The sequence below is a fragment of the Barbus barbus genome (genome assembly GCF_936440315.1).
Source record: "Barbus barbus genome assembly, chromosome: 10".
Classification (NCBI taxonomy): Eukaryota; Metazoa; Chordata; class Actinopteri; order Cypriniformes; family Cyprinidae; genus Barbus; species Barbus barbus.
In genome coordinates this window covers 23,326,583-23,343,950 of record NC_136738.1, presented here as the reverse complement: position 1 = coordinate 23,343,950, position 17,368 = coordinate 23,326,583, and the positions used below count along the sequence as shown (strand labels likewise).

Here is a 17,368-nt window from a genome sequence, read left to right as displayed (position 1 = left end):
CTTAAACTGGTATGTTTTGAAATGTCTTGAAATAGCTTGTCATCTAAGGTACACTCATGTATTTCCACTAAAGTTTGTTTGTCTCCGGTAACATACATCATTCCAATTTCAGACATGGCTGAAATCAATACAAAGATATCAGAAAAATAAAATTGCACCTGAAGAAAAAAAAAAAACGATGCAGTAACCCTCCATCTGTCCTCATTTGTTCTCTTTGGAGATTATATTTGATGCAACCTTTTACCTCGAATGATCATACATTTACATTGAGATTTATTCAGCATATTACAAGGAAGCAAGCTGTTACATGTCCCGGCTATAAAAGCAATTCAAGACTACTGTATATTGATGCAAATTACAATGGAACAACATCTTGGCACAACTATGTGGGAATCCATTACAATGCTAAGGACATTATGTGTGTTAGCACAAAAACCCCTCCACCATTGGAAATGCTGCCATTGAAATAGCTGTTTTGATTTTCCCTGTGAATAGAGGACATCCAAAAGCTTTCAATGAGAGCTTCACAATGCAGGGGAAATGGACGTGTTCCATCTGAAGATGTTTGACAAATCTGTTGATGTAAAGCTAAATGTAATTCCCCGAACAGCTAGACAGTTGCCGCCACAAGACAGAGAGGGAACCAACATTATTGAGAAGAAAAAAGGTGACTTGGATGGGGGAGTATTGTGGTGTGGTCAAATGAATGCGTGGAACAAAAAGTTTCAAATTTAAAAAAAAAAAAAAGAAATGAAATGAAATTTTAAGGAAAGTGGTGGTTTTGGTTATGCAAATGTAATGAATTAGGAGCAAAAAACATGCAAAAGTGCTATAAAAGTATCATAATTTGCTCCATAAGTGTGCACTCTATTCCAAGACATTTGAAGCCATATTATAGTTAGTATATATGAGACTGAAATTCAGTGAATGCTAATATCCAGTGATTTTCCAGCGAGCTCTTTATACCTGAGAACTGCTTTGACTAGATTTTCTGCAAAAATGGCACATTATATTAATTATTTTTCTAAAAATATCTACATTACATTTCTAGAAATAATATTATATTAATAAAATAATATTATATTAAATATACAGTAAATTGTTTTCCTTTTGAATTAAGTTTATTTTTCTTACACCTTTGACAGGTACATTTTTTTTAGCTTAAACTTACTTAATTTTGAAAACAAAATGTAATATCTTACATCATTTTGCTCCTCAAGTGAATGCATCTTGATATAATAATGTTTGTACTGGGGAAAAAATACAAAAATACTGAATAATTAAATAAAATTGTGATCTTATTAAAAATAATAATAATAATAATTTGGTCACAAATTCAGTCAGACATTTCCACATCTTTCATAAATGTATTAAGGAAAATAAAAGTTTAAAACATGAGAGTGAGAAAATAATGACAGAATTTGAATCTTTGAGTGAACCAATCCTTTTGGAAACATGCCTTAATTGATTCCTTTATTAAACTCTTGAATTAATGGGGAAGATGTGACTAAAATTAAGAAAGAATGAGTGTGAAAATGAGAGATGCCAAGCACAGACAAAGTGAAGAAGTAAGGAAAAGGTGCAAGGGTGAGGAAATTTCTCTCTTTAAAGGGCCCGGCTTCAAAGGCTTAAAGAGGTAAAACAAGGCTACATGAAATGTTCACCAGATTGTCTTTCTTTTCTTTCTTTTTTTAATATATGAGAATGATATTTTAATCCTCAGTGTGTTTAATTAGTAGATATTGCAAAGTTTCAGGAGATATTTCCCAGTCTTGCTTCTCTGTGGCTGACTTTGTTCCGAGCTTGGCATTTGCCTATGTTCCATTAGAAGTTGTACTTAGAGCAGTGGGAGCCGTGTGTAAACAGACATGACTCACAGATCAATACGCAGAGCCGCTGTGCTGATGAGGGTGTGCTGCATCTTTAATTCAGCCCTCTGAAGACACATTTTCTTATGCTGCGGTGTAGCAGATGTTTACAGCAGCTTCCCACACAAACAAAATGTGGTTTTGGTGTGACAGAATGTGGCTGTGAATTGTGAATAATCAGAGACGATGTGAAAGCACACCTGATTTATGACAAGCAGACGTAGATGTTGACATGTCCCTTGTTTTTCATTGATTTTTCTTTGGTTTCCACACTGAGGGGGTCTGAACTAGTTCTCCAAAGCCCTCATGTTTTTTTGTTTGTTTTTTTCATCTTCATACGGCTTGGATTTCAAGTGTTACAAATTAAATCCGTACAACTTCCACCCAACATACAGCCCCATCCAGAACAATTTAGCAGCATGCAACTTAATCAGGCATATCTGTTTGTTTTGTTTTATTTTATTTTTGGATATTTTATGGTATGTAATGGTGTTACATAATTTACTTACAAAATAAATGTAACAAATCTATTATAGTTACTGAGAAAAAACTAATCCAAAGTATTTCCTGTTATAGCTATGCAAAGATTTAATTTCAAAAACTATTTCTTGTTGTTATATTAAATCTGTATTTAACCTCAGAACAATCTCAAAGTAAAAAGAAGTGCTAAAGTCTGATTTTGTGGTGGCTGTGCTTTAAAATTTAAATTATTATAATATTGATTCAAGTGATGAAGCATTTTGAAAGTCTAGTAATGTTGTGTTACAGAAATGTTAAGTACTGCTGTAAGTCTGTAAGGATAACCCTGCCTGGTTTAAATCTTTGGAAATGATTAACAGATAAAAATTTGTAACCTGTTAGATTTCCAAAGTAACCTTCCCAACACTGGTCACAAGGAAGATTTGAAGTCACCTCCACCTGAAATCTCCTACATAAGCAGCATGACATAGTGTCAGAGTATGTTCACAGAGAAAAAATAAAATAAATAAAGATGTAGAAACCATTTTCGATCAGACATTTTTTGTAAATTTTACAGACAATTACAAAAAATGGCAAGTAACAATGAATTAAACTTGAAACTTAGAAAAAAAATTGAATTAGTATTTTCTAGTAAAACGTAATCCAGTAATCTCCAGTAATTTTTGAGTTTTCTCAATTTCTTGTTTTAAGTTCATACAACAAAAAGTTGAGAATCTCCTACAAAAATAAGTTGAGAGAACTCAAGAATCTGCTGAAGCTGGTTGCCTTAAAATTTGAAGTTAGCTCAACTTTTTTTTTTTTTTTTTTACGGTGTAGTATCTAGTAATATTTTTTGCTCTTATGCTTTTATGCCATTTCAAAAACTGTACTATTGTGAAATAATGCAGACTTGGGGCTCAAGAAACATTTATTATTATTATCAATGTTGAAAACTGTTGTGCTGCTTTTGTGGAAACTGCGATGCATTTTTTTCAGGATTCTTTGCTGAAAAGAAAGTTCTAAAGAACAGCATTTATTTGAAATAGAAATCTTTTGTTGCATTATAAGTGTATTTACTGTAACTTGATCAATTTAATACATCCTTGCTAAATACAAGTATTAATTTATTTTTTAAAAAGTCTTACTGATCCCAAACTTTTGAATGCTAATGTGTACATTAGTACACTGGTAAAACTGATGTGTTCGATTTACTTAAAATGTATATGCACCATTTTTGCATCATACTTTTTAAGTAAACCCAACTTGTTTATTTTAAGTAAAATAACAAAGATAATCTTTGTTATATGAACTTAAATATTTGAGTTCACTCAACATTCTTTACTTAAAACATGCAATATGATATAATCTACTAATTAATTTCAAGTTGTGTTAACTTGACATTTAAGCTCATTTATATTAAAAATATAATTAATTGAGTTGAACCAAAATAACATTTTAACTTATTTTAGATCTTCAACTATTGGTCTGCTTACTGCACTGCTACATTTCACTCAGTCACTATTAAATTTACTTAAAGTAGCACTGGAAAATAACATGCTATTAAAACATGTGGTTCACTTGCAAACATGAACGTAAACAAGTAGACAGCTTGTCATCCTTTTCAAATATGTCCACTCAATATAATTATTACCCAAATCAACACAGAGACCTCAATACTTGGTACACCATACACAATGGCGGTGACAATCAGAGGATAGTGTTTGAGTATGAATGGGTCATTTTTGAATAGAAAATTAACTCCAGATGTCAGAAAGCAGTAAGTTACTAAACCTAACAACAAAAATAACCATAAAATAGTGTAAATACAACTCTAAAACAGCAAAAATGTTTACCTTTTTAATTATTTAATTAAAAACGGGACCATAACTTAAAGAATCCCTGTAAACATAACAAACAATTCTAAGTAAATTATACTTCTAAGTTCAAACTTTAATTTCTGCAAGCTTAAATTGAGTAATATTATAGAATTTACTTTTTTTTTTTTTTATTATTGCCTGAACTAAATTATTTAATGTAGAAATTACATTTGTTTTATGTAGTATTTACTTCACCACAAAATCATTTTTCTCAGTGTTGCATTTCACAACATTTTCTCCTCCTCGATCCACAGAGAAGCTGACGTTCAGAGATGTAAGGTCTCCTCAGGAGTTTCGACAGGGTGACGTGGCTGAAGTGGTCTGTGATGTCACCAGCTCCCCCGTTCCTGTGGTCTCCTGGTTTTACAACAATGTGGAGATCATTGAAGACACTGAGAGTAAGTAGTCTGCCATACCACCTATCAACTATATTGTAAAGCACACCTTTGCAGCTAAATAAATGAGATAAATACATATTGTTACTTTAATTGTTGAAAATTATTGTAGCGCTCAAGCTGCTCTGGAGCTGATTTGAGAAATAGAAAATATTATCAAAAAAAAAGAAATGAATGAATTCTTAAAGTATAATTATTGTAAAGGATTTAAGACCTTGATCACTGCAAGAATTTGAAAATATTATTTCCTTTCCCAACTTAGTGGTGACAAGTGTTAACAAGCAAGTTGGTAAAAAACAAAAATATTAAATATATCTGTGTTTTATGTAAATGTGATTTCAGCCAGCAATAAATATAGCTCCTTTGATGGCAACATTTGCCTGTCATTAACACGCCATCAAATATTTTGTTCTCCAGAGTTTCAGCTCCTACAAAACAACAATTTGCAAGTCCAGAGAGTAACTAAAGCAGATGAAGGAGTGTATCGCTGCGAGGCCAGAGTCGAGGCTAGGGGAGAGATTGACTTCCGGGACATCATCCTGGTGGTTAATGGTGAGTTTGGGAATGGATCCAGTAGTAATACATTATGTTTGTAATTTCCATTTTTTGGTGAACTGTTCCTTTAAAAAATAAAGTCGTTCCAGCCCTATCTTTCAGACGAAACCCACGTGCATCGCGTTATCTCAATGACATTAGCCCTGTGCCGTCTGATGGGAAAGAAACGGCACAGTGACATCACCCCGTCTGCGTGTCCTTGTCTAATGCAATGATAGCGAACATGAACGGGTGTCTGTTTAGTTTACTTCTGATATTTTCCTTGCTGATCCAATCATGGTGCTCAATGAGGCATGACCGATAATCCAGCCGACATGACAACACATATCAGAGGCCGACATAAAGTAAATGCCACTCTGCGGGGCTGTTCTGAAACCCCTGGTCAGATAAGTGTTAGATAGGGAATACAAAATTAATATGTCTTTGTCCTCTAGGAGACGTTTTGATCTTTTCAAAGTTAGCCGCTTTTGCTGGATGCATGTTGTCGATTGAAAACTCTGGACACTTTGAGATGACTTTGAAATGCCTAGGCCATACATACTAAAGAGTGTCTCTGTAATCTTATGGCTTTAATGTGTGCATTAGGCTGCAGAGAGCTTAGTTTTCTCCGGCCCTTACGTGATATGTGTGTATATGAATATAGATATGAAGAGAAATGAAATTAAAACTGACATTATTTCTTATGCAGGAGTTTTATTTAGTTTACATAAATGAGCAGCACTGGAAATTGTTGCATAGCTTAGATTCATTCTCAATTGTTGCATAGACATGTCAATACTGTTGCCAATATTTCTTTTAAAATTATTTAGTAGAAGTAAAAATATAAATACATGAGGGCATTCTTGTAAAATTCATTTGAACGGCATACAATAGTTTGGGGAAAACATTTATATTTAAAGAAGTGTATTATACTGTAATACATTTATTAGACAAAAACAAATGCAGCCTTGGAGAGAGAAAATACAGTTAAACACTGTAAAATATTGTAAAATGAAAGAAAAGAAAATATTTTACGATCTACTTTATTCCTTTGATTGCAAAGCTTAATTTCAGCAGCCATTACTCCAGTCTTCAGTGTCACATGATTGTTCAGAATTCATAATTTGCTATATTATTATTATCAATGTTGTGTTGCTTAATATTTTTGTAGAAACTGTGAAAGAACAAAGAACAGCATTTATTTGAAATATATTCCATATAGATCACATAAATAAATGTTAATTTATTTACTGTCACTTTCAAGCAATCTACACTTTTAAAAAGAAAGGTGCTTCACGATGCCATGGAAGAACCTTTTTTGTCTAAATGGTTCCATAAAGAACCTTTAACATCTGAAGAACCTTTCTGTTTCTCAAAAGAAGGTTCTTCAGATTAGAAAAAGGTAAGAAAGAGATGGATCTTTAAAGAACCTTTGACTGAATGGTTCTTTATGGAACCAAAAATGGTTCTTCTGTGGCATCGCTGTGAAGAACCTTTTAAGCACCTTTATTTATAAGAGTGTATTGCTCCCTTACTGAATAAAATTATTAGTATTTTTAATTAAAAAAAAAACATCTTACTGAACCCAAACTTTTGAACAAAAGTGTAAGTCCAGTAATTGACTATTTATCAGACATGTTTGAAGTTATATTAATGTTCCTGAGATGTTGTTGAGATCCCATCTGAAACACTAAAGGACAGTGAGATAACTGTTTATTCCCATGAAAAAAATATTGAGAAGCGGGAAACGTAAGCAACAGATGCTATTCAATCGCATCTCTGCCTCAGAGGAACAGTTAAGATATTAAAGAGATCTGAGTGGTTTTTACTCCGGTAGATTTTTGTACTTCAGAATAAATGCTTTATTGTCATTTTTTATTTGTAGCTGAATTACTAGCCTTTGAAAGTGTGTAATTGTTGATGATAAAGGTCAGTTCAGTCTGTGTTAGATGGTTTTCTGTCCTGATTTGATGTCTTAATGCCCAATTGTGTCTCACATTAGCAGAGCTGTTTCAGTTGGGCATGTGTATCTGGGAATAGGTTAAATTAGATTACTGCCTTTGGAAAATAGGCATCGATTGGCAAGAAAGTCAATGATAATCTTGTTGGAACCATTTCGGGGCATGACAGCCCAGTGCTGTGCAGTGTGCGTGTGCGTGCGTGTGCGTGCGTGTGTGCGCGCGCGTGTGTGTGTGCGTGCGTGCGTGCATGTGTGTGTGTGTGTGTGTGTGTGTGTGTGTGTGTGTGTGTGCGTGTGTGTGTGTGTGGTGTGTGTTTCCTCCATGACTCTTACCACAATTCCACAGGGATAGTTCATAGAGAAGTTAAAAATCTGTAATTATTTAATCACTCTGATGTTGTTCCAACCCAATGACTGACTTTCTACTGAGAAAGAGAAGAGTAATCCTGCAGACTGTGTTGGTTGCTTTTTCATGCAATACATTTTTTTCATGCACTGTTTTTTCATTAAGGACAGAAGGATTGCAAAAAAATATTTTAAAAGTTGTTCATACTTTTCACATTTTTCACATCTCATTTATCCAAAGTCTTATGAAGTGATACAATATAATTGTGGGTGAAAATAACAAATAGAAGTTGTTATTCACCGATGAGCTTCATCTTCATAGTCAGTGAGTTAAACTCAAGAACCGTATCAGTCTGAATTGTTTTTGTGCATTCTTTGGAAATAACTTAAAAGAATAATTTATCTGCAAATCATTCTTGATTCATGAATGAATCAATCATGACTTGCTCTCTTTGGCACATTTAGAAATGAATGAGCAATGTTCAATTTTGACTTCAATTTCTTTCTCAAACAAAGTTATTGCTTGACTTCAGAAGATTTATATAGTTGCCAGATATGGTTTCCAATTCATATGGGTCAGATTTATGCTACTTTTACTCTGATTTTATGGAAAAGAGTCAGAATTTCTCCTTTTTGTTTTACAGAAGAAAATAGTCATACGGGTTTGGAACGGCATGATGACAGTATGAAAAATAGTACATTTGTAAGATCAAATTCAGAGGAAAGATAAAAACCGACAAGTCTGCAGTGCCCTGGGTGTGATCTTTGAGCTGCCCACTCACACAGACACCCTCATTACCAGCAGTTCAATTGTAGGACTGCCCCCAAGGTTAGAACTATTTAACCCTGGAGAGTGGACAACGCTTGCTGAGCTGCTCTGGTGAGAGATTGAACCCCAGCCGTAATGATGATGATCCCCATCAGAACCTCCTCGGCTGTCATTTAATCAACAAAACACACTTATTTGTGCTTTAAAGTGCCCTTGCATGAGTAATGCATGGCATTGATGTACTGAAGACAAATGGCAAATGGCAAAACAATCGTGGCATTAATTTGAACTTGGCTTTCAGCAGTTTGGGTGTACCTAATGAATGACCCATAATGTGCAGGGGGAAAAGCAAATAGTGTGTGCGTTTATGATTTCTAATAGAGGATGAGAGGGATGTGTTAATATACTGCCAAGTCAGGCTGAAAGTGACCATGAATAAAACATCCATTTAATCTAATCTTTTTACCCCGGCTCACACTCCATTAAATTGTGTTATGTCTTTAAACCAGTCACAACTCAAAATGATGCTTTTTTTCCAGACAGGATGACTCCATCCATTCCCTAAACCAGAAAATTGCAAAACGGAACAAAAATGCTGTATTTAAAAATCGGTGTAGGAAGTTTGCAGAAGAACATTGCTGCCTATTATTAAAACTATTTGAACATCATTCCCTCTCAGGTGAATTACCTCATTCTGAAGGGCATGGCGGAATCATTTCTGAATGAGTCAAAGTTGGGTTAGGTTCAGTCTGAAATTACTTTATCACCTTCCAGTTCTCTGCAGAGATGGAAATATAAAAATTCTCACTCAAATCGTAGCACATTCCCATAATAGACTGTGCCAATGAAAATCGCTATCTGCCTGACCTTGGAGTTCACATATAAAGCTTTAATAGACACACGCATATGCTTTCAGCTATAAACAGTCACTTTACAAAGATAAGTCGACCTTTTTTCGTGAATATGAACTCTGAAAAAAACAAGTTATTTTGTGAGATTCTTAGTGGAAATTTGTTTGAGGGCATCCAGGTTGACTTCTTGTTTGACCCAGAGGTCTTTCTCCATTGACCTTTCACTATATAATTAAGTGGACTGCTCAAGATTTATTGATTTAGACACAGAGGGTGGCTGAAGTATTTATTCATTCTTTTTCTGGCTTGTGAGGAGGCATTTTGAGTGCGATCACGTTGTTGATGATCTGTATGCACTGGAGATGAAGGTGAGTGAATAAAGAGTTAGCTCTATCTACTGCTGTGCCTGTGTGTGTTGGAATATAAATGAAAACTCACTACATTACAATATAATACAGCATTTGTGTTGTCATATACTCTAAAACTGGCAATTTTTCAGCGTGACCAGACTTTGTACAGAGAAATTTGAATCTTGGATCTCATGAAAACAGCATTTGAGCGTTAATTTAGCTCAATGGGTGCCAAACGCTGTCAACCAGCATTTCCCAGGAAGTGAGAAAATGCTTGTGAATGAATATGTCATTTGAATAAGTATTTGCTGAGACTAGAACATTTGAGAAATAACATGAAAACGTCCAAGAGATTTCACACTGAAAAATTAGAAATGACAAGTTTGTGTAATAGCATAATTCAGAGGTGACAGAAACACCACATAATATTTTTATTTTTCCAACAGTTCCGCCAGTCATCTCTGTGCCGCAGCAGTCCTTTAATGCCACTGCGGACTATGGAGAATCCGTGACCTTCACCTGCCGGGCCTACGGCTCACCTGAACCTGATGTTACCTGGCACAGGTATGACAAATTTATCACCATCACCGCAAAATCAGAGCATAGGGATGGATTATTTTCAATTATATCGAAATAAAACAAATTATATACCGTATAGACAAGGCAACTTTTGTGTATTTAATTCTTAAAGGGTTGCTAAAATAACAAAGTGTTTTTGAATTACTTTTTGTATTTAAGTTTGATTATATAAATTAATCAGAAAATCACATTATTTGAATGTTATTTATATTTTATATTTATTATTTAATTTTATATGTATTTATTATTATTAAATAATATTAAAATAAAAAATTGTTGGTTGGTATCCCTAAAACATTTTGAAAACTTTATTTAATTATTTAACCACACCTTCTGATTTTCATGAAAAAAATTAAATACAAGAACAGATTTTTTTTCCCCCTTGGAAATCAAGAGTTTTGATGAGTTAAGAGGTGTCATGCAAAAACTGAGGAGCAGGAACTGGGAAACAGGAACCAGGTAACACAGCCAAGAAAGAGCTGTGATGACTGGGAATGGACACATTTATTCCATCTTTAATGCGTGGGCTTTGAGTGACAGCAGCCCAATGCATTGATTACAGGCTCTCAATCATTGTAATTACCTCCGGCTTGGATGGGAATGAGCGAGATGAAAGAGATCCCTGCCAAGCATTCTCACACGTTGACCTTTAATGAATGAGCCTAACCAAACCACTCACTGATACACTGGGACATGACAAAATCATCACCAATTGCATTATGTCTGCTAAAACCTGATAGTTTAATTTAATTTTGCATGTGCTGGTGCCAAAAAAAGGACCGTGAAGGAAGTAAAGCGTATTCTGGTAAAAACAAAATTAAATAAATAATAATGCTATAAATAAACGTATGCATGTAAAGAGTTAAAGATCTAAATATACTTAATGCTGCCTAACCAACCAAGTTTTTTTGTAATGGTGAGCAATGTTGCAGGCGTTCACTAAAAAAAAAAAAAAAAAAAAGAAGAAGTGTCCTGTCAAAAGTCAAAATGGCCTAGTGACATAAAAGGATTTACTTTAAACAAAGCTTTTTTTTTATTTACCTGGAAAATCATATACCACACTAAAAATTGAAAAATTTGTTATTTTTAAAAAAAGTGCCTCTAACACTAGCGTTCCCTGGTCTTTCTATATTCTGTCTGCTTGCTTTCTTTTTATTTATTGTATAAAGAAAACCTTGCTATGTGTACTGCATTATGCTAACTGAGACTTGTCACAGTACTTCCATATTATTACTCTTTTGTTTGTTTTGATTGCTTCTATTGTCCTCAAGTCGCTTTGGATAAAAGTGTCTGCTAAATGAATTAATATAATGTAAATGTAATGTAGTAAAAAGGGTGTTTAAAATGGTAAAATTAACCAGTCACATGTACATTTTACCCTTATTGATGTTAATATTACAGCACTAAAAATGCAGCACATTTAATTACTTTACTCACAGCAACTCACCAAATTAAAAGCTTGCTGGTTTTAGGTTTGAAAACGATGAAAATTCATATAATATAAAATAAAATAAAAATAAAATCGTATAAAATCCAAATAAAGGAAAACACGTATTTTAAGTGTACTATATAAAATAATTGTATTTTTATTTAATGCTCACTTTTATTTTAAAATATACAGTAATTGTATTATCACACTCTGTTTATTATTTTGTTTATTTTGTTCATTTTGCAGTGTGAGCACCAAACCTAATCTCCAGGTGCCCTCACGAGAACCAGACTGAAAAATGTATGTGCACCCCTAATAATATAGTTAATTCCAATAAGGGACAACCTGGAGACTGGAAAGTTGCTACGGTCACAAGCCTGCTTTATGAGCATTGTGCCCTTGAGCCCTGCACTTGCTTGCACCAGACTTGTGTACAATTAGTGTCACTACAATTAGTGTGTTGTAAAGTCCTCTGGCTGAGAAACATCTGCTCAATTTCAACAATTTTGTTGTAAGCAGCGACTGGAATGAATCATCCTTCTGTTTGTGTCTCTCTGTTGACTCTGTCTGTATAGCCAGAGAGCCCATGATTTGATTCCCTTCTCCCCATTTCCTGTAGCCACACAGGTCTCTCTGCTTTAAATAGATTTCATTTCCGTTCATTCCTTTCCTAACATTATGACAGTCTGAAGCTGCGCTGTAATCTTCTCCAAAAAATATTGCATTATTCTGTCTCCACCTCGACGGCATACCTATATGGTACTGTATGTATATTGAATGTAACAGAATATTTTGAAATGTCATATCTCCATGTATGATGAATAACCCATCACCTGGCATTTCTTTGCTTCCTAAGTCTGCATTATGTATAATAATTTTGATTGGCTGGTCAGGGAGATTTTCTTCTTGCGATATGAATAATACCACAGTGTTGGAAATTTAGGCTTTGTTCAGCTGACGTGTTGTATATGTGTGCTTTGTCAGGAAGGGAGTGCAGCTCCAGGAATCAGAGCGGTATGTAATGAGAGCTCGAGGTACGACGCTCACAGTTCGAAACATTCAGCAGGACGACGGGGGCTCCTACACCTGCAAAGCCTCTAACAAGGCGGGAGAAGTTGAGCACGAACTGTTTCTCAAGGTTTTTGGTGAGAACACCTTTTTTATTGGGTTACGTAACTCTTCATCCACTAAATAGGATGTTACCTGTCAAACTAAGCGCGCTTGTTGTCCTGTCAAATTATTGTTCAAATTTTGAATCTAAAACCTTAACATAATTTGAAAATCATCTCAAGCAACAGACTAGTGTATAATGAGAGGAAAAGGCCAGAATTTGTCAGGATTAGGTTCTAATTTTTCAAAAGAAAAGTCCTTTTATTTATTTATTAATTCTTTTTTTTTTTTTTTTTCATCACTGTGGCACACCTCCCAGAAGTTGTTGTTGTTGTGATGTAACGTGACCAACATGTACAATAGCATGAATAATCCATGCTAAATAGAACCGCATTGTTTACTATTTCACTGCATATTTTGCACTGGTGATGTTGTGTTTGTTGTTCCCTTTGAGTTTTTTTTTTGTGTCATGTGGTGATAATTGTGTTTGTGGGTCATTGAGTATGTTTACATGTGCAGCAAAACCCTAAGAATGAAAAATCAGCTCATTATATTTTATATTTTTGTGTTAAAATATGCACATACATTAAGAGCACATAGGCACAGTTCTAAAAGTAAAAAATCAATAAGAAATAAAACACAATTGTAATATACACTACCGTTCATATGCTTGGCACCTGTAAGATCTATTTATTTACTTTTTATTTTACTGTTTATAAAAGAAGTCTCTTATGCTCACCAAGGCCAGATTTATTTGATCAAAATATTGTAAAAACAGTAATATTGTCAAATGTTATTACTATTTTATGTTATTGTTTTCTATTTTGATGTTTAAAATGTAATTTATTCCTGTTATAGCCAAAACTAATTTTTCAGCAGCCTGTAATGTCACATGATTCTTTAAAAAAGAAAGTTCAAGAAAGTTTCTTTTTATTATATTGAAAATCGTTATGTTACTTTTTTAAATGAATAGAACGTTTTTTATCAATTTAATGTGTCATAGTATTCATTTCTAAAATAAATAAAATAAAATACTGACCACCTGTACTGGAATAGTAGTGTACATTTGAAATCAATTAAATGTATATTATTATAGAATTTACATTTAATAAATAGATGTATATTTATATACATCTATATAAACATTTTATATTAGTATCTCTTGATCTTACCTGATCACCTGATGTTTTTGAGAGGTGATTGACAGGTACATCCCTGTGCTTCACTTTTCCAGTCCGGCCATGCGACATGCTTTTCTTCCATAAACAGATGGCCTAAATTGCATGAGAATGGATGACATATTCTTTATGGGAAGGAATTTCGATTTCGATTTTCATGAAGCTGCCATCATTTTCACCGATTATTCAGATAGCACCTTGTCTGCTCATGTAAATATATGGAGATTTATTCTGTAGTCATCAGAATCCTTCCCATGTGCAAGCAAAGGGTATTCATCAAAGCAACTCATTTAAATGAGCCTCTGTTATTGGATGAGAGTTTTGTTTTGCAAAGCGTGGTGGGAATCTGAGTTGTAACTTTCCTTTATGACCCCTGACAGCTAACAGACAGAGGGAAGCTGGGTTTCCACTCAGCTAGGCACGCTTCTTCTGCGTTTCCTGCATGCTCATAAAACTAGTTTTTGGCTTTAATGAATGGCATCCCAAGGTTCTAGAGCTGGATATTGCCTCATCACGCTTTATCTCAGCACCGTTTTGCCGTCTACTGATATGTTTGTGGGTTTTTCACAGCAGTATTTTAGTAATCTTCTTAAATGCTGATTATTGTTCAAAGTGTGAAACGAAACTCTTTGACATTGCATTTGCTGTCTGTTGACAAATATGTTAAAATGTGGATTTTAGGCATCTGTTTGCATGGATATGAACATGTAGTTCCTGAAGAACATCTAAATGCAAATCAGTCTTTATCGTTAGGATTATGCTCATTTCTTAAATTAATTGTTAGTTGACTTAATCCCTAATGTCAACATAGCAAGAGAAAGAGATTATGCTGATAAGATTTTTTCTCTCACTGTTCTGCTGTTCTCTTTTATTTATCTGCTATTATTGTGCACTCTGCGGGAAAGCGTTTTTTAATGTATATTTATCAGGTTAAACGCTGCGATGGTGTCACCTCTTTGCTTGAAGGCTGCCGCTGTTGTACATCAGTTACCCTACTAATGAGCGTTGCTACACAAGACAAGCCTTATCATAGATGTATGATGAGAATCTTAAGTATTCCTATGCCACACAACCCCTGCAGTTTACTAATGTTTATTTACCAGTGGGAGCCTGTTAGATTCAGATAGCAACAGATGTGCTGTGCTTGTCAATGTGCCGTGTCTTTTTCTGAACCTCAGACAGCAAAATGCTGACCTTTCTCCAATATTCTGTTGTTTTCTCTTCCAGCTGCGTGCCCATGAAGGATTTTTGATTGTCAGACCAGAATGATGTTGTTGATGCAAAGTTCAGTCTGCTATTTACTGAATCGTTACCCAAGTGCAATATGTACTCTGGAAGAGAAATCTTTATTGAGTAGTAGATTATGTTTCAGAGTGTCCAGAGGAAAAAAAAAAATCTTTTTTGTAGGTAGGCATATTCTATAGATGATAAGAAGCTCATAGAGACACATTCTACATCTTTATTCTAAAATGAAAAGATGCTTACATCTCAGCTATTGGATTTTTGCTGTGTGTAAAGGCAAGCTTGAATGTTTTTCCAGTTCTGTATGTTTCTCTTTTGTCTTTGTCACATTCCTCTGTTGTCCCTCTCTTGCAGTCCAGCCCCACATTACTAAGCTAAGGAACGTGACAGCTGTGGAAGGCAGCGCTGCTATGATCTCCTGCAAGGCTGAAGGTGAACCTTTGCCTGAAATCTCCTGGAGGAGAGCGAGTGATGGACACAGCTTTTCAGATGGAGATAAGGTACAATATTATTCTTACAGTAAATAATGTTGTTGTTTTTTATAATCTGTCCAAAATTTTTGGCACAGTAAGATGTTTTAATGTTTGTTTGTTTTTTAAGTTAAATTTTTTAAGTTTTTTTTTTTTTTTTTATGTTTTCTGCCCACAAAGGCTGCATTTACTTGATAACATTGTGGGATATTATATTAAATAATATAATATTATAATATTATAATGCTAAATATTATTAGAGTTATTTAAAATAACTTTCTTAATATATTGTAATGTGATGGCAAAGCTGAATTTTCAGCAGTCTGGATCCTTCATAAATCATTCTAATATTCTGATTTCTTAATGTTATAAATCATGAAAACTATGATGCACCGTTTTCAGGATTATTTGATGAATAGAAAGTTCAAAAGGATAGCATTTATTTAAAATTGATTTTTTTTTTTTTTCATTTTCAATGTTTGTTTATTTGTTTTTTGTTTTGTTTTGTTGTCATTTTACTGGCACTGAACTTTTGAATGGTAGTCTGTTGTTTCATATAATGAACGTTAATGTGATGTAATGAGTTTGGGACAGCAACAACATATTTCTTTTTTGAGTGTTACAAACATCTGTACTTTTTTATAGTGTACCATCAACTACTTTCAAGAACACTTACACAATGAAAATAAATTCACACTGAATTAAACATGAAATTTAGAAGTAGAAAGACTAAAATAGTACTTTCTTGTCAAATGTACTCCAAATATCTTTGTTAGATTTACAAATTCAAAAAAATATTTTCCACAATGTCTGGTATTTGCAGGTTATTTCAACCACCATTTCCTCTCAGTCACTAAACAGTGCAGCATTTTACCAGCACATTAACTGCCAGATATGTGTGACGCTCGGTCTTTGCTCACACCCACTGTAATAGTCATGGACATTAGAGGATATAATAGACTAGCACGCAGAGACACAGTCCTGTGGCACGCTCAGTCTGTGTACCGGTTGAAGGCTGAAGAAGGCTTTCTGTGCTCCAATAATGCTCTGCATTTCCTACCGGCATGCTTCGTGTCTGTGCTGAATGCGAATGTGGCTTGCAGAATGGCAAATGCGATTGCAGCGGCCAGGCGGGAAAGATGATGGGAACAGAAACTGTCAAAGATCATTAGAATTCTGTGAAAGGTGGGTTGTTGGCGTCAACAATAGAGGCAAACGGAGCCTGACTCCAGGGAGGAACTGTAAAAAGACTCCCCATCACAGTTAATCTAGCGAGAGCTGCTCGGATCGCGATTAGAATAGCCTGCATGGCTGGGAAATGAAAGAGGATTCATACAAAGAGGTGTAGAGCAGCGACGCTTGCCGCCACTCAATATGAACAAAATGAGTTTGATTTAAGCTGCTCTTTCAGAGGTGTGGGGATGTGGAGGTAAGGTAGGGGAGTTAGTCTACTACAATTACACAGGGGCCGGGACCGAACCTGTGCTCTGAATTCAAAAGTTGCAAACAATTGATCTGGGAGCCTCTTCCCTCCCCTCCGTTTTACTCTGAACGGTTAAAGTAAGAGTTCAAAATGGACACTATTCACTGTTAGGAACGAATTGAATGGTAGAGCTGTGCGGAGAGAGATTTGACACTTGGCACTTTAGCACAGTCTATGGGGGGCAATTTACAGCCTAGAGTAATATGACTCACTTGATGTCTACATGCAGAAAAAACAAATTAAACGTTTTGTGCGTTAAAAAAATATATGGTTGAAATATTTATATAGTTTTCTAGCAGCAGCCATTACTACAGTCTTCAGTGTCACATGATCCATCAGAAATTGTTCTAATATGCTGATTTGGTGCTCAAAACACATTTCTTATTATTATGTTATTACAGCGTGTAAAATGTCTTATGTTATTACAATGTCTTATTACAATATTTAAACCAGTTATGCGGCTTCATAT

At 34.6% G+C, this 17,368-nt stretch overlaps 1 protein-coding gene across 3 annotated transcripts in view; it reads left to right on the top strand.

Annotated features, from left to right (window-relative positions):
• The window catches only part of LOC306876402 (neural cell adhesion molecule 2-like), a 210,176-nt gene that overhangs the window by 156,175 nt on the left and 36,633 nt on the right, over positions 1-17,368 (top strand). For all 3 annotated transcript variants that reach the window (XM_079427528.1, XM_079427527.1, XM_079427529.1), the window contains exons 4-8: positions 4,459-4,602; positions 5,017-5,151; positions 9,855-9,972; positions 12,401-12,561; positions 15,301-15,446. In XM_079427528.1, the coding sequence (XP_079283654.1) occupies positions 4,459-4,602; positions 5,017-5,151; positions 9,855-9,972; positions 12,401-12,561; positions 15,301-15,446 (704 nt within the window). The remainder of the gene's footprint in view (positions 1-4,458; positions 4,603-5,016; positions 5,152-9,854; positions 9,973-12,400; positions 12,562-15,300; positions 15,447-17,368) is intronic.